Genomic DNA, 18,889 nt, shown 5'->3' with positions numbered 1-18,889 from the left:
ACTTGCTTTTTCCTAGCCTAGGAGATAATCTGACTAAAGTGGATGTGAGGGCAGGATGTATGTTGCAAAGAGTCACTGCAACTACTTGCCAGTCAGTCAGCCAGTCAACAATATTTATTAAGCATTTGCTATGAACCAAGTAGACTACTAGGAGTAAAATGATTAGAAGTTTCACATTTCCTCACATTTATGAGGAAAAACCTCTTAATAATTAGAGGTATCCAGCCAGGGCTAGGATGACCATTTATTAAATGTTATAGATGGGATTTTTGGTCAGGTAAGAGTTGGTCTAGATGACTTGTATGCTCTCTTCCAATGTGGAACTTGACCTGGGATTTTGACTTAAATTGTAAAACTGTAAGGTCTGCCATTATATTAGATATACCCTAGAATGTTGTGAGGTGAATACTTTGAAAACTTTGAAGAATTGTGAAATGTGAGGTCCACAATATGCTTTTCTCACAAAAACCTGAGAAGTAGATTCCCATTTTACAGATGAAAACAGAAAGGTTAAATTACTTACCTAAGATCAACTAGCTATTAAGTGGTAAAGCCAGAATTCGAACATCAGTCTTCTTATCCTGTTCAGTACTGTTTACAAAGAGCCTCTATACAAATGCTTCCCACAGATCTACTTACCTGGGTTTTTTATAACTGGTTAGTTATAACTGTCCCCCCTTTCCCCTTGAAAGAGCCATTAGTATCTAGAACATTAGCTGTTCCCATTAGACTATCAGGAGTAATACTTGATCCCAGGCACAGGCTAGAACATCTGGCATGAACAGGCATCTGGCTAGAGCATGGCTAGAACAGACTTGGGGATTGGATTCAGTATACTTGTACATGTACTCGGTGGGCAGTTTAGGGTATACCCATAGCTCTTGTCAAGAAACCCTCAGTTACTTGAAGAGAGTAGATAGAGATGTTCCATTAAGCTAGTGGCTAAGAATATTAATTTTTGCTCTCAACACCTCCTACAATCAGTAGGCACATAGTAGGTACTTAATCAAAATAGAATCAAATGTAATGAGTCCACTGATGGTAGTCCTTTGTTCAAAGAACAGCAGGTTAAAGCAGCTTCGGCTGCGTAAGAGTTTCATCCTATTTTAACCTATTAGCATATCAAAGCTCACAGTAGGGAAAAGTTCTTACAGCTAATAAGAAAGAAGGATACAGTTACACCCTTGGACTGCACTGCACTGTGTCTCTGGCTTCCTTGTTCTCCACAGATGTTTGGACACTGAAGAGTGTCTATCGACCACACCGAAAACATAATGCCTCTATGCATTACTTCCTTCCAACGGCTGCGAGTCCTTGAGTTCGCCAAGTCTAATATTTGAGACTTTTAAAAAATCACTTTATGAACTCTAGGACAACACGTTCCCGCTTTCATTAAGACTCTTACTTGCCAGAATCTAGTCCTTTCAAGCATTGCCTCCTCCCTTCCCCCTCTCCATCTATTTACCATTTACCAGCTCATCCGTATGGAATACGAGGCTCCCACTTCCTGGAGAACTGTAGTTTGAGGTCTAATTGATTCTGGTAATTAATTTGTTCTACCTGCTAGATCAGATGGAAATCCTACCCGTGCGCCCAAGGATTAGCACTTGGCTTTCTAACACCTCCTCTAATTATCTAATAGCATGGGTTGTGAGGACTCAGTCTCTATTAAAACACTTTTACTATTAGCAGTAGTGATTGGAATTGTGATGACGACTAGATTTCAACAAATTAGAGCTTAAAAATCGGGAGATGGAAGAGAAGTGGCTTCTTTTAATTTCCCTGAGTTTAACATCAATAATTAGAGCAATTTTCGGAGATGCGAGCCGAAATTACCCCTGCTGTGCTGTAGACTATCACCTTAATTTTAGCAGATCGACTCCAGGGAAATAAATGGGACAGATTAGAAAAAGATAAACATAAAAGACAAAAGATTACAAGAGGACAAGGGAGGAAATGAAAAGCGAGTGGGTGGAAAAGGAAGAAGAGGAAAGAACCTTGATAGGATACGATTTGGAGACTGAGTGGGAAGTGAAGGGGCTAGATAGTGGAAATAACACAAAGATTAAATGTGGCAGGGGAAGCGTTGGAAAGGAGAGTAGAATGGAAATGGATGGGGCCAGGAAGTAGGGCTGGGAGGATTCACACGGCATAGATTATCCTGATAATTTAGATTTAAAATACCCCCACACAATTCTTACCAGATAATTGAGATAAATAAAGTGTTAACATTATCATTATAATTATTTACCTTACAGATCCAGCTAATCGTTCAGCCCTCCATTTCAAATGATGAAGTCCCGTTCTCCTTATATTACCCCTTTCCCCTTTGCTATCATCCCCACAGGTGATTTAAGCCTGGGCTAAAGTCCCTGGAGGAAATCACCCTTTCATCCCTATTGCCATTGTCCCTGAGAGTATATTCCCGACTTTTTAAAGGCTTCATTTAAAAATTATTTCAAAAGAGAAGAGTCAGGGGTTTGGGGCAGAGACTGAAGTATACAAAACCTCGCAAAATACTATTTGGGCTTCCTTCTTTGTACACGAGTCAGAGAGGGGAGACTTTCAGCACTTGGGACAGCGCCCCACCCGGCCCAGCCAGCCTACCTTAAATTACTAGGATTGCGCCGGCTACAAGCTTCCCCCCTCCTTTTCCAGCTTCCCCTCCCCACCGAGGATTGCAGCTTCGCTATTGGCTCTTCTTTTCTCCCCTCTGCAAGCAGCCAACTCTCCAGCCACAGAGACTCAGCCCACCTTGGAGTTCTCTCCTAGCCTCTCTAGCGTTGGGGGTTGCCCAGGCCAGAGGAGAGAGAAGAGGGAAATTGAATACTGAGAGGGTAGCTCCCCACGACCCCCCGGATAACTAGACGCTGTCTATCCCCACTCCTCCCCCGCCCTCACCCTATCTTGGTTTTACCCCACTTTCTTTCAAAATGAACCTCAACTTCACCTCCCCTCTCCATCCAGTGTCTTCCCAGAGGCCCACATCCTTTTTTATTGAGGATATCTTGCTGCACAAGCCCAAGCCGCTGCGGGAGGTAGCTCCTGACCACTTCGCCAGTTCCCTGGCCTCCCGCGTCCCACTGTTAGACTATGGTTACCCCCTCATGCCCACGCCGACCCTTCTGGCTCCTCACCCGCATCATCCGCTCCACAAAGGCGACCACCACCACCCTTATTTCCTTACTACCTCGGGTAAGTGGCAGGTACTTATGGGGACACGCGAAGGGAGGGAGGAGGGCAAGGAGGGTAAAAAGAAGAGAGGGAAAAGATCGTTCTCTCTCCTACTTCCTTGGGCGATTAGCCTGGGAGGGGAAATCTCGGGGTTCATGCTCCTCGTTCCCTTGGTAGCATCTCTCCCGAATAAGAACGGAAGTCGGATGGATGTATTGGATCGATGAGTGAGGGGCACACCTGAAGAATCTAAAATTAGAGATATACCTAATGTTCTTTACAAGTCGTTACTTAGGAGTCTCAAGGCTCAAAGAACCGTGGTCACAATGCACCAGGAGGCTATTAAGTATTATTAAGACTGGCCCTTTGAGGATGATAGCGGTGGTTCGATTCCCCCCCCCCCAAAAAAAAAAGACTTTGGTTGTATCTTATTTTTCCGACGTGCCTACAAGATTTCACGATGCCAGGGGTTCGGGAATCCAGAAGCAGATGCCTTTGAATCATTGTCTCTATCTCTGATTACCCTTTCCGTTATCCTGTGGGACTTTTGCAGTAGAGGATGAGGCTCCTGAGGATTGGATGCTCGATCCAGTCCTTGCCAATTGAGCCTGGGCTTCAAAAAAAAATTCAGAAGCTTTTGAAGATTGGCAGATTGGCCCCGAGACCGATGCCGAAAACGGCTAGAGAAGAAAAAGGTAGAGGGATACATTTCCTCCTTCAACCCTCCCAAAAGTTGCTACATCTCATTTACAGTCACAGGCTAGGCACACTGCCTTCCTCTCAGTTCCGTGCATCTTCTGAACTGGGGGTCCAAAGTTATTTCAGCCCTAAGGATCGCTGGCAAGGAATCATTGTCAGGCCTGTGCCCAAATGGAAAAAAAGGCAAGGGAAATAAAAGGGGTCAGGGTAAGCATAAGACACATAACTCTCACGTTAAGGATAAATCCTTTCAGAAATCCTTTCCCCAACTCTATTGCACCCCACTCTGGATATTTTCTAGAGTCCAATAGCTAATTCTAACTCGAGAACTCTGCCTGAAAGCCTGAGGGAAATGAGTGATGGAAATGGTGAGAAGGGTTGGGAATGGGAAGCAAAAATGAGAGATTTCAAAGTAAGTACACCAGAGACGGGGACCAGGACTGGGACCAAAGCTGGAATGGACTTACTTCCCGAAAATGTAGTTGATGCTTGGACGTCGGAGTTTTGACTTATTTCCACAGGAAATCGAAACATTTGGAATCGAATTCGCAAGACTCGCGTTGACGCTGTCTCCAAACAAACCCCGATTTTCTTCCCAGTCTTAATCAAGGTCACAATTTCTGTTCCATTGCCCACCTTCCCGAAGAATAGATCTAAATTTTCCACCGCCGCCCCCAGACTTGTTCTATCTTTCTGCGGGAAAATAGTGTTTCTTGAAGACGGACGGATGATTTGGCTAAGGAAGTCAGGACAGGAAGCTGAGCTAGCCTCTGGCTGAGATCAGAGAACGGTTCAGGCATATCAGTTCAATCCTCTGTCCTCTGGCGCCCCTGAAATAAACCAGGGAACTAACGTGCCAGGCGGGAAAGGTCTAGTGTTGCTCAGTCAAGAACTGATCTGGACAATAAGTACTTTTTACTTTGATTTTGTTTCGCTCCTCTCCTCTCCATTTTAAGGTGAGAAAGATGGGCAGCCTTCCTCAAGATGAAGGCCGCTAGATTAGGAAAAAGATGAACGAGGAAAGATGCTATTGATCCTATCTTGATTTCTTCAAAGGATTAGATCCGGGGGAGTCCCCGAGGGAAGTTGCTTTTAAGGGGAAAACGGGGCTTAAGTAACTGACGGATCAGGACCTTCAGAGAAAGAACAGGGAGGCTATGGAATACCAGAAAAGAGATCTTCCCCATCTCTTTCGAATTTTCCTTTGAAGTCTCCATAAATACAGGATTCTTTGAACGTCTAAGGAGCTGTTTTCGTTTTCTACTACTTCTGCTACTACTTTACATAGAGTTCATTCAAAAGATGTCCAAGCCTTTTTTACACTGGCATCTTGTCCTTTCCACCCTAGGGGTTCTCGGGCTTCGCTCCCCAAATGGAAACCGAAGCTTAGGAGAGGAGACATAGGCACAGGGTTCGCCGTCGCGGGGTTATGGGAAGGTTCTGGGGCTGGGGTTGCTTCTCAGTGACTGGGACCTCTCTCCCACACCCGATCTCCTTCCCTCCTCGTCAGGGGTACCTGTCTCTGCTTTGTTCCCGCATCCCCCTCACACCGATCTTCCGGGGAAGCACTGCCGCCGCCGTAAAGCTCGCACCGTCTTCTCCGACTCTCAGCTCTCGGGCCTCGAGAAGAGGTTCGAGATCCAACGATATTTGTCCACCCCAGAGCGGGTAGAATTGGCCACGGCGCTCAGCCTGTCGGAGACTCAGGTAGGGAAGGAAGCAGCGGAGCGGTAACTTCTTGTTCCTCCACTCTTAGCGGTTCTGATAACTCTGTGCCCTTCCTGACTCAGAATAATAGCTCGCCTTAAGCTTTACAAAGTACTTCTCTCCCCGAAACCCTGTGAAGTAGTCACTTAAGCTATCATTTCCATTTTGCAGATGAGGAAGAGGGAACTCAGAAACGATAAGTAGCATGCCCAAAGTTGTAATTAAGTTGTCTGTCTCCCAGCAAGTTCTATCTTTTCTTTCTATACCTGCTTTTCACCCAAGCTTTCTCTGCAAGGGAACGACTTAATGGTCTATGGTACCGCCAAAAGTCAATTAGGAATCTCTGTTCTACATTTAATCCCGTCCAAACAGTGACTTTCCCAAGGTCACACAGTAGCTACAAGAACTGGAAATTGAACCCAGTGCTAACACTACTACATCGTTGACTTAATAAATGTGCTTTCCACCCATCTTATTCCTGTCTTCAATTTTCTATCAATTTTCTCCTGGGTACAGAATTTCTTACTAACTCCCCAGAGGAAATGTTTTTGAGGAATTCAGCAATAATAAATGAGCTCCGGTTTGGGATAGTTATAGAACCTGAGTTGGAAGACACTGTGTGTCCCCTCATTTCTCATGTTTCTTTGTAAAAATTAGAATAATAACACTTGCACTAATGCTATCACATTTATTGTGAGAATCAAGATATGTAAGTCTCCTTGGAAACTAAGGTTTCATATGAGTTACTTGCAAAAGAAGTTGAGAATGCCGTTTATTCCTCTGTAAAATGAAAGCTATGGACTAGCTGTTCAATGTCGCTTTTGGCTCATATATGTAGTGCTTCGAAAGCCTTCGGCATGCTCATCTCCACTCTCAGTTTTTTTACATTTCTTAACTACTTCTGGTACATTTCCTTTCCTGGCCCTCTCTCTAAAACTGTGCTTTGGGATGCAAGTCATTTTGAAACTATGAGTCTGCCCTGTCTCAACCCCTAGGGTTGAGGGCAGTGGCTCAGTGAATATTGAACTTTGTTATTTCTTAACAAATCTCCATTCTGCACCAAACGTAAATCAGGAAGTGTTTGGGAAGGTCCGGAATTTATCGGTCGCTTGTAGCAATAGCTAATGATTATTAGCACTAATCATCATCACCACCACCACCACCATCATTATTTTAGGGTTATTAATTTTAATAGTCACGATGTTTTATTCCTCATTATTCCTCATTTCTAGTCTGATTTTTACAATTTTTGCTCAGTCACTAAACCGAGTCTAGGTTATCACATACTTAGCGAAATGTGTACTTGGCTGTTTCGAATTTTAGGTATTTGTAATCGTGATTACCTATCGGAATGAGTAACTACGGGTTTTATTTCTTTCACTCGGGAAAGGTGAAGACGTGGTTCCAGAATCGGAGGATGAAGCACAAAAAACAGCTGCGGAAAAGCCAAGACGAGCCTAAGGCACCCGGCGGCCAGGAGAGCCCCCAGCGCAGCCCACACACCTCCGAGGCGGTGCCGGTTGAGCCCCGGGGTGGGCCGCCCGTAGCTGGCCCCTTCGTTCTCACTGAGCCAGAGGACGAAGTGGACATCGGGGACGAGGGGGAGCTGGGACCCGGGCCGCATCTACTCTGAGTTATTGCGTCCGTGGGCAAACGGTAAAGACAGGGACCGGGGAAGGGAAGCCAACCCATTGGGTGTCTCTTTTGAAGAGAGAACACAGACTCCTGGGTTTGATGGAGACTAAGAGACCGATTAGGGATAGGGCTGCTTTTTTCCTGCTACTTTGAACGACAAACAACCCCCTCTTCTATAATTACAATTCCCATCGACCCTTCAGAGAGCGAGTTCGGCCCCTAGTCCTATACAAGATTTCAAGTTTCCTTCCCCACAGATCTCCTGGTCTCCGCACCTCTTCCTGGCCAATGTTCTCCTTTACCGGCTAGTTCTAGTTAAGGGCTGAGGAAAGGACTAAGGGTATGTTGACACTACAGCCGCTTCCGTGGGGATCAAAAGAGGCCTGTCCAGAAGATACTCGAAACTGGTTGGGGAGAGAGGGATTCCTTCTAGCCTGAGCTTCAGAACCCTTCTCAGTCCTGCCTCCTTTGCTCAGGTATGGCTGTTCTGTTTCCAGCAACCTCGGCCCTTTCTTCCTAGATTCGATTGCAAAGAAGTGAATCAGGGTTAAGAAAAAGCAACGGACAACTCTTGCTAGAGCTACCCTCTCCAGGATCAGAGATCAAAGATCAAGAATCTATCCTCCAGACTGGCTCCCAGCTTGGGGCCTCTCGCGACATCCCTTGAAAAAGGCGGAGGGGATTCTTTTTCTAGTTTCTGGGTACTACTGTTCCCCAGCCTAACGTCTTTTCTGTGGAGTTATTACTCGGCCAATAGCTCCTACACAACCACAACTACTTTGCCACCTTATCCCCATCCGCCCTGAGCAGGACAGCTAGTCAAACTCAAATCCCCAACTGTCGAATAGCCGTTGGGAGAGAAGAGAGTACTTGAAGCGTTTCGGCTTCAGGCTCCGATTAGCTCTCTTTGAAAGGCGGAACGGACACATTCTCCCTGGGCCATTTAGTATTATTATTATTATTATTATTTTTTTTTTTTTAAGGAGAGATCTCTGTATATTGAAATCCTTCCTCCGGTTGCAACGTCGCCTTTTAATTCACGTCTTTAGGATTAGAGAATTGTGCTTGAGGACAGAAAGGAACTCATTTCCTCTCTTCGGATTTGCACTTCTTCCGGCAATATTGGAGTGCGGGAGGGAGAGAATCACTGTCTATTTGGGTCTCCTCTCTCCTGCCTGGTACGGAGCTCGGTCGAACGTCGCCTTTTCTCTCGTGAGGTTTTCAGTCTGTTTAGGAAAATAAAGGGCTCAGCGGGATCGCTGGGAACCAGCGACAGGCTCCTGGAGTCATTTGTTACCGAGACCTACTAAAATGTCCCATCCGCGCATCTCTGCGCTTCTCCCCAACTCGTAGCCCACACTGCCTTCTTTAGGCAACTTCCCGCACCCAGTCTAGGATAAATGTAACTTCTCGTGGCTCTCTCCACCTCAGTGGTAAAGTCCATTTCCCTTACTTGCGAATTTTTAACCGTTTCATCTATAGATATGAGATACCGCCGAAACCAACCATTTTTAGCCTTCCAGCTCTGACGTGACAGTGGATTCTTTGGCATTAGGAATTTTTTTTTCCTTAAAGAATAACAATTTATAAATAATTGTTTTTTTTTTATATGTGTGTGTATGTACACACACACACACACACACACACACACACACACATTATAGATCTCAAAGTGTCACCCTCAGTCTTCTAATGTCTATCTCCTTAAATTGGAATTATGAGCCAGAGATCTTAGGGGCAGGGTAGGCGAACAATATGACTCATTTGGAAAAGGAAGACTTATTTTGAATAGAGTTTGCAGTTTCAAACCGCTTTGATCTAGTTTTCTTCTCAATCAATCAAGCATTTAACTGCCTACTACATGCCAGGCTCTGTAAGAAGTGCTCGGGGGGAAGAGGGGTGCAAAGAGTGCCTGTCTTCAAAAGACTTTTATCTTCTAATCCTCGAGATTATTTACACGGAGGAAACTGAGGCTTTTAGTGCATTTGGATCATAGCTCTAGGAAATAAGGAATCTTAGAGGCTATCTAACTGAACCACCTCATTTTACAAATGAGTAAGAAAGCACAGAAAGGTTACATTACTTATCTAAGACTACGCATTGTAAGTGAGACTTACTATTGTTATTAGTCTTTCAATTGTACCGTGATACTTCCCAATAACACTGAGATAGCTCCTTGCCTTCATTATTAGATGATTGATTCAACTCTGTAATTTGCTTTATTTCTAGGTGGGACCATTGAAGTTGTGCATCAAAATCCCCCTTCCCATCCTTCTCATCCCTAGCTATTAAGATTGTTAATTTCAAGGCAGGATTTAAAGTGCTGGGGTGTGAACAATAACATAGGACAAAAGACTTTACTCTGGAAGATTTAATCAATCAGAGACTGAGAGTTTTCCTGGGATCCTTGGAGGGAAAGTAGATAATACCCATAGGTTGATAACTGTGGATGCAGGAAAGACATCTTAAGGGCTCCTAGATCCAGAAAATACAGCAACTAAATGTGATTTGGGAAAAGATTGTGAAGTGAGTGGAAATGCTGTGCAATTGAGAAAACAAGTAGCACGACTTTGTTTAGGTCCTTGAATCACACAGAAAATACAGACATCCAAATATGGGGACAATTTTCTCTTTCTTCTGCCCTTGTTATTTTTAGCAAGGTTCCAGAGTTGTAGCTAAGTGTAGCAAGCTTAGCTGTATCTTTACTTTGTCCTTGGAAATGAAAATAAATGGAAGATTCTCCCAGTGAATGTCTAGCTCTGGCTAATTGGTGGCATAGAAAATTTTAAAACGAACCATAACAACAAAAACAAACAAAAGCTTAAAGTCTGTGATTTACTTATATTCCATATAGGAAAAGTCCTGATGTCACTTAACTCCAAAAATTCCATTACTGACATCCCTTTTTGATTAAGTTATAAGAAATGTGCACAGCATGGCAATGATTCTGCCAAGCATGTAGTAGGCTGGCTATGGCATTCTTTGGCTTCTTTGGATCCAATTTTCCAGTCTGATATTAAAAGTAGTGGCAAGTCATAATACAAGCAGAAATATGTAGCAGATTTTTCCTGTTTACATGTGGGGGAAGTGGGCAGAGGGAAAAAGTCACTCTCAGTTTAATTCAGAAATCCCTTACATTTGAGTGGCTTTGAAGGTTGGTTAATTAGAGCTTCCAGAAACTGAAAAGGATGAATTATATTTGAGTTCCTGAAGAAAGAACTATTTCAACTCTATTTTTTGTTATGAAGATTTATTTAGTGTATTACTTGCTTCATATTTTACAGAAATGGACAGATACTTATCTCTGGCACTGAAAAAGGCATATGTCGTTCAAAAAACCCTGAGCAAACCAATCTGGATAGACTTGAATGCACCATATAAATGCTTTGATCTATATTTTTATTATCAATCTTTTCATTCATGAGTCTTTGCCTTTTTAGGATTTTTATGTCAGAACAGATTCTCAGAGCATTCACATTACTGTTCATTCATTCAACAAATGTTAATTAAGTGCATAATATATGCAATAGCTATGCTAAAGTCTGGAGGAGTCTTAAAATGTGCTTTCTGCCCTCAAAAAAAATAAACATTATGAAGTTATAAGACATATGTCCAGAAAGTATTTTAAACTATTCTTATTTTTATGATATCTATGAGATTTCTATGAGTAAGAAAAATCATGTACATTTGGAAGAATTAGTGAAAATAATTTTTTAATTATTAAAACTTTTTATTTACAAAGCAAATGCACGGGTAATTTTTCCAACATTGACCCTTGCATAACTTTTTGTTGCAAACATGTTACATATGTTGAAATACATGTTAAATCCAATATGTGAATACATATTTATAGAGTTATCTGGTTGCACAAGAAAAATCAGATCAAGAAGGAAGAAAAAGAAAAACTGAGGAAGAAAACAAAATGCAAGCAAGTAACAACAGAGAGAGTGAGAATGCTATGTTGTGTTTCACACTGTTCCCATGGTTCTCTGGGTGTAGATTGCTCTCTTCATCACTGCACACATACAACTGGTTTGAATCATCTCAATGTTGAAGAGAGGCACGTCCATCAGAATTGATCATCATATAGTCTTGTTGTTGCTGTGTATAATGATCTCCTGGTTCTGCTCATTAGTGAAAATAATTTTTGAATTGAGCTTTGAAGATTAGGTAGAATATCAACAAAGATAGGGCAAGAAGTTATTTCAGTCATCTAGAATACATGAGCAAAGGCAAAGAGATGGAAATGTGTTGGAAGTGATTGGTGATAGAATGTTTTCTAAAATGACTTAGATGCCATAAATTATTATATGCTCAAGTTTTAACTGAATTATGTAAATGATGTTGAGAGATAATAGGAGTTATTTTAAGCAAGGGGACCCACATGACAAAAGGCACAGAAATATGTATGAACAAATTATGTTTTAGGACAGTGAATAAACAGATCCATCTGCCTTGGGCAGAGAACTTACATTAGAAACTGGGAAATTGTGTTAGTGAACTGCATGGTAAGAATGTTGTATTTGTAATGAAAGGATCTAGTTTGAATTCCAATTCTGACCAATTGTGTGATATTGTGAAAATCACTTCAACTCTACCATTTCAACTTCTTTTTCCTCAGCAATAAAATGAGGGATTTGAACTAGATTATAGCAAAGATTTTGTCCAGTTCTAAATCCATTCTTCATTGTGTCATGCTGGGTCAAATAATTGTTCAGCTCAGTCCAACTTTTGTAGAAGAACATCTACATCATCTTAGGAAATAGAGAACAAATTGATTTGGAGACAGAAAACATATATTCAAATCCTGACTACTGCGTGACCATGATTAGGCTACTTTACCTTTATCTAATCTTATTTACATAATATGTAATTTATGTAATATTGACAACAGCTACCCCAGAATTTTTATGAAGAAAATAGTTTGTGAATCTTAAAATGTTACATAAATGTCAGTTATTATTATTGTTAATATGATGTGAAGGATGATACAGAAAAAGCTGTCCAAAGTCAGAAAGCATCAATGTCCAAACTGGATATGGGATCTGGTTGATTAGGCTGTGTGGGCTTTATAGTGATTAGACAACTTTGCAATAGGGTAGTTCATTATAAGCCAAGTCAGGTTTGGGGAATTGGATTGCACATGAAAGCCAACAAGTTGTTTATTAAGCACTTACAATGTGCCAGGCACCATGCTAAGTGCTGAAAACACTCTGGATTACTGAATATTAGGTTCAATTCAGAGGAATGCTAACAGACTAAAATGTGCTCACAGGTTAGTGACTAGTGAGGGGGACTGAAAACCATGGAATAGGAGGAATAGAAAAGAAAAGGACTAGGAAAGAATTTAATCTAGAAAGCGCAAGATCATCCACTGCATCCCTGGCCATCACCAGTTTTTTTTTACTTTTGTCTTGCCTCTGAACTTCAATGACTTTGGGAGCCAGTGACCTGATGACTTTGCGCAACTCTGCCTCACTTAAATCCAATTCACAGTAAATCAAAACATCCCCAGAATGAAGGATGAACAGCAACAGGAGTAAGAAGAGAACTGGATAGGGTTAGCATGGGGAAGTGAAAATTTAAGGGGCCCATGCTACTTGTCCTTACAGGTGTGCTCAGAACTGCACTCATGTGCCATTGCTATACCTAGGATCTGGAGCCTGCAGGGATCAGGGCAGCCTCTGCCTCCCTACATCTCCAATTTTTTTGGATAGTTAGTTTTCGTGACTCTGTGACTCATTCAATAATATGTGGCCTGGAACTCTGAAAAATTGTAAGTTTTAAAGGATGCACTTCTACTCATCAATCCTTAAACTCTATTACTGGCATTTTATAACAAAATGCAGGATTAGGAGAGAAAGATCCAGTTGGAAATAGACTTTTTTAACTGAGGAGTCAGGCTGAAAAGATTATTTTATATTTTAATAGGAAGGGAAGAATTTTATTTTTTAAATAATAGCTTTTTATTTTCAAATATATGCAAAGGTACTTTTCAATGTTTACCCTTGCAAAACCTTGTGTTCCAATTTTTTTCCTCTCTTCACCCCACCCTTTTCCATGACAGCAAGTAATCCAATATATGTTAATTAAATATGTGCAATTCTTCTATTCATATGTCCACAATTGTCAGGCTGCACAAGAAAAAATAGATCAAAAAGGGAAAAATGAGAAAACAAAAGCAACAACAAAAAAGGTGAAACTAGTATGTTGTGATCCATATTCAGTCCCAAACGATCCTCTTTCTAGATGCAGATGACTCTCTCCATCACAACTCTACTGGAATTGGCCTGAATCAATTCATTGTTTTTTTTTTTTAATTTAATTTTATTTAATAATAACTTTATATTGACAGAATCCATGCCAGGGTAATTTTTTACAACATTATCCCTTGCACTCGTTTCTGTTCCAATTTTTTTCCCCTCCCTCCCTCCACCCCCTCCCCTAGATGTCAAGCAGTCCTTTATATGTTGGATATATTGCAGTATATCCTAGATACAATATATGTTTGCAGAACTGAACAGTTCTCTTGTTGCATAGGGAGAATTGGATTCAGAAGGTATAAATAACCCGGGAAGAAAAACAAAAATGCAGATAGTTCACATTCGTTTCCCAGTGTTCTTTCTTTGGGTGTAGCTGCTTTTGTCCATCATTTATCAATTGAAACTCAGGTCTCTTTGTCAAAGATATCCACTTCCATCAAAATATGTCCTCATACAATATCATTGTCGAAGTGTATAATGATCTCCTGGTTCTGCTCATTTCACTTAGCATCAGTTCATGTAAGTCTCGCCAGTCCTCTCTGTATTCATCCTGCTGGTCATTTCTTACAGAACAATAATATTCCACAACATTCATATATCACAATTTACCCAGCCATTCTCCAATTGATGGGCATCCATTCATTTTCCAGTTTCTAGCCACTACAAATAGGGCTGCTACAAACATTTTGGCACATACAGGTCCCTTTCCCTTCTTTAGTATTTCTTTGGGATATAAGCCCAATAGAAACACTGCTGGATCAAAGGGTATGCACAGTTTGATAACTTTTTGGGCATAATTCCAGATTGCTCTCCAGAATGGTTGGATTCGTTCACAACTCCACCAACAATGCATTAGTGTCCCAGTTTTCCCGCATCCCCTCCAACATTCATCATTATTTTTTCCTGTCATCTTAGCCAATCTGACTGGTGTGTAGTGGTATCTCAGAGTTGTCTTAATTTGCATTTCTCTGATCAATAATGATTTGGAACACTCTTTCATATGAGTGGTAATAGTTACAATTTCATCCTCTGAAAATTGTCTGTTCATATCCTTTGACCATTTATCAATTGGAGAGTGGCTGAATCAATTCATTGTTGAAAAGAGCCACGTCCATCAGGAAGAACTTTATTAAAAAGAGCTCTTTACAAAGTTTATATCTTAAAAGGTTAGTTGTAAATTGGCAAAATCTTTTAAAATTTCAGTTCATTCACTTTGGTGAATTAAATGATATCCTTTATGATTAAGTATTCAATAAATATTTACCTTAAAAAAAGATTCCTTAGGTCCACATCCTAATGAAATGTGCTGCACATACCCATAGCATTTTTCTAAAATATTTGAAGGGCTGCCATATAGAGGAAGAATGAAATTTCTTCTGCATAGCCCCTGGAGACAGAATTACAACTATGGAAGCTACAGGTCAGGCAGACTTTAGCACAATATATGGAAGAATGTTCTACCAATTAAGAGTTGTCAAAAATGTTACAGGCTGCTTGAGGTACCCCAGAGCTGCTTTGTCATTGGAACTGTTTTTAGTAGAAGGTGAATAGCAACTCACTAATAATGGTTTTAAGGGAATTCCTGCACTGAGTAGGAAACTGTCAGATAGCTTCCAAAGTCCCATGGGCTCTTTAAAAGAATGAGGAATGAGTCCATTTAAGTCCAAGGAATAAGCATTATTTGTCACTTCACAAAGCAAAATATTTTAGGCCCCAGAATTTAATAAACATATTCGTTAATAACTAAGAAAAGTGATAGAAGATAGGGAGAGGGAGAAGCTAGGATTGTTTAGTATTCATCAAAGAAATCGAAAAAACTTTATTCTAGATATTACACATACACACACACACACACACACACACACACACACTCTCCATCATAATGTCAGAGAAATAATTCCATGAACTGTTATCAAACTAGGGAGGCCTTAATTGTTAGACTCTAATCTAGTCTAATCTTCTGAATAACCCAAGGAAATGATTTTATTTAGGATTCTGCGAGAAAGAGCTATAGGGTTTCTGAGCCAAAAGATGACATAGAGCGTCTATATAATCTATATAACATAAAATTATTATTTTAGAGATGAAGAAACTAAATCTGAGGAAAATCAAGTGACTTGTTTTTTTTCCCTAACATTATTTTATTTTTTTCCAATTCCATGTAAAGATAGTTTTAAACATTCACTTTCATAAGATTTTGAGTTTCATATTTTTTCCTGTCCCTTCCTATTCTTCCTATTCCTTCTCCCCAAGTCAGCAAGAAATCTGATATAGGTTATACACATATAATCATGTTAAAAAAAATTCCACATTTGTCATGTTGTAAAAAAAAAAAATCAGAACAAAAGGGAAAAACTGGAAGAAAGAAAAAAACAAAAAGTGAACATAATATGCTTTGATCCACATTTAGACTTCATAGTTCTTTCTCTGGATGTGGATAGCATTTTCCATCATGGATCTTTTAAAATTGTCTTTTATTATTGCATTACTGAGAAGAGTTAAGTCTGTCAAAGCTGATCATCCTACAACGTTATTGTTACTGTGTACAATGTTCTTCTAGTTTTGCTCCCTTCATTCAGTTCTTATAACTCTTTCCAGGTTTTTCTGAAATCTAACTGTTCATTATTTCTTAATGCACAATAATATTCCATTTTATTCATATACCAAATCTTGTTCAGCCATTCTTCAACTGATGAACACCCTATCAATTTCCAATTCTTTGAAATCACAAAAAGAGCTGCTATAAATATTTTCCCTTTTTAAAAATTATTTCTGGGATAGATCTAGTAGTGGTATTGTTGGATCAAAGTGTGTGCAGTTTTATAGCCATTTGGACATAATTCCAAATTGTTTTTTAGAATGAGTAGATCAGCTCACAACTCCACCAACAATGCATTAGTGTTCCAATTTTTCCATGTCTTCTTCAATATTTATCTTTTTCTTTTTCTATCATGTTAGCCAATATGTTAGATGTGAAGTAGTATATCAGCTCAATTGACTTATTTAGAATCAAAAAGTTAGTTTTTTTTAAATAACTTTTTATTGACAGAACCTATGCCAGGGTAATTTTTTACAGCATTATCCCTTGCATTTACTTCTGTCCCGATTTTTCCCCTCCCTCCCTCCCTCCATCCCCTCCCCAAAATGGCAAGCAGTCCTTTACATGTTAAATAGGTTACAGTATGTCCTAAATACAATATATGTGTGCAGAACCTAACAGTTCTCTTGTTGCACAGGAAGAATTGGATCCAGAAGGTATAAATAACCTGGGAAGAAAAACAAAAATGCAAGCAATTTATACTCATTTCCAAGTTTCTTTCTTTAGGTGTAGCTGCTTCTGTCCATCCTGCCATTACTGTGGCAGAGAAAGGAATGCTACAACATGGTCACTCCACTGACACCTTATGTGAGTCTCCACAGTGGATTAGACAGAACATCTCAGGTTGTAGTTTACAGTACAACAGTGATAGTTTTGGTACACAAGAACAAAGTGGACAATCAAGAATCAAATTACAAAAATAAAGTTCCTTGGATATATTTTGGATGAGAGAGTATATTGGAGCTCAATTGAATCTGAATTAGCTCTCTTTATCAAAGAGATCCACTTCCATCAGAATACATCCTACAGTATCGTTGTTGAGGTATATAATGATCTCCTGGTTCTGCTCATTTCACTTAGCATCAGTTCATGTAAGTCTCGTCAGTCCTCTCTGTATTCATCCTGCTGGTCATTTCTTACAGAACAATAATATTCCATAATGTTGATATACCACAATTTACTCAACCATTCTCCAATTGATGGGCATCCATTCATTCAAAAAGTTAATTAAGGGAATTCCCAAATGATTCCCCTTTGGGAGTCTCAGTGGTCACTTACAAAGTCTGTGCAGTCAAATTCATGTATTTATACTCTTTTTGAGATTTCATGCAGATCATTCTTCTAAAAATTTCGAATATCCTTTAAAAATGTTTAAATCTTTAATTCAGATATTTGGGCATCTAAATGGCACAACATATAGAAGGTCAGGCCTGGAATCAAGAAGAACTGAGTTCAGTTTTACCTTAGATGCTCATTAGCTGTGTGACCCCAGGCAAGTCATTTAACCCTGTTTGCCTCAGTTTCCTCATCTGTAAAGTGATCTGAGAAAGAAGTGGCAAACCACTCCAGTATCTTTGCCAAGAAAACGCAAAATGGGATAACAATAAAGTTGAATATGATTGAAATGACTGAACAATAACTAAAAACCAAACCAGTTTGTTTATTTCAGAGATTACAATAATTCTAGGTTCTAATTGTTTTGAGGTACTGGCTTGCATTAATTGAATTTGGTTTGAAGTACAGATACCTGGATTCAAAAATAAGACTATTGAACAAGTCACTTAGCTTTCCCATGTTTGATTGTCTATGAAGTAGAGAGAATAATGTCTAACATTCTCATTCCAGGGTCAAGAATATTGTAAAGACCTATCTGATAAAAGATATAAAGTTACTGTGAATTCCTTGAAGAAATGTTGCTAGAGAAAGGTTGGCTTAAATTATAGTATAACTGTTAGAGTATAATTTACTGCCTACTAAGCACTATTAAAGTGAATCACATATTAAAAATATCAGATTATCTAGGGGTTGATAACATCCCTGAAACAAATCTCCATTCAGTCAAAATTGTTATGACATGGTTAGCTCACAGGATTAATTATATCTACTTATACTGGCATTAAAAAGTGGCTCCAATATACTCTCTCATCCAAAATATATCCAAGGAACTTTATTTTTGTAATTTGATTCTTGATTGTCCACTTTGTTCTTGTGTACCAAAACTACCACCGTTGTACTGTAAACTACAACCTGAGATGTTCTGTCTAATCCACTGTAGAGACTCACATAAGGTGTCAGTGGAGTGACCATGTTGTAGCATTCCTTTCTCTGCCACAGTAATGGCAGAATTAGTATCATCCCTTTTGGTGCTAAAAACAAGTTGATTATTTAAGGAGGATTTTTTAAATGATGCAAGACAATGGGGTCTCTAAAAAGTGGCAATATGATTGCTATGGGTCCTTTGGGTAATCTCAGATTTTAGAGTTCTTCAAAAATCCCCTCAATGTGCTTATATTTTCCCTATTCATTCACATTTCTCCAAGAGAGTGGAACAGAAAAGCAAAAGGAAATGGACTGATGATGAGTAAATTTTATTTCTTGTGAGTAATTCTCCTAAAAGAATAAATAGAGGAGAAGGTGGAAATTCTGGCAAGGGGGTATATTTATGATTTTTAATTATTCATTGTCTTCATACCTCTTCTTGCTTCCCAACAAATAATGTAGTATAGCTTTGTGTCCTTAATATATTTGCCAATAATTAATATATTAATATTAATATAAAATTAATATATTTGTGTACTTATATAAAATTGGT

At 39.7% G+C, this 18,889-nt stretch overlaps 1 protein-coding gene across 1 annotated transcript; it reads left to right on the top strand.

The window, feature by feature from the left end:
• The first annotated feature begins 2,690 nt into the window (after positions 1-2,690).
• Positions 2,691-8,729, top strand: BSX (brain specific homeobox). The gene is made up of 3 exons (XM_051991216.1): positions 2,691-3,195; positions 5,384-5,580; positions 6,971-8,729. Exons 1-3 carry the CDS (start codon positions 2,934-2,936, stop codon positions 7,211-7,213), a joined length of 702 nt encoding a protein of 233 aa, XP_051847176.1. The 5' UTR covers positions 2,691-2,933; the 3' UTR covers positions 7,214-8,729.
• Positions 8,730-18,889: the final 10,160 nt, after the last annotated feature.

This window comes from Antechinus flavipes, chromosome 3 (assembly GCF_016432865.1).
Source record: "Antechinus flavipes isolate AdamAnt ecotype Samford, QLD, Australia chromosome 3, AdamAnt_v2, whole genome shotgun sequence".
Taxonomy (NCBI): domain Eukaryota; kingdom Metazoa; phylum Chordata; class Mammalia; order Dasyuromorphia; family Dasyuridae; genus Antechinus; species Antechinus flavipes.
The sequence above is the reverse complement of the archived record's forward strand: the minus strand, read 5'-3'. Positions and strand labels throughout refer to the sequence as shown.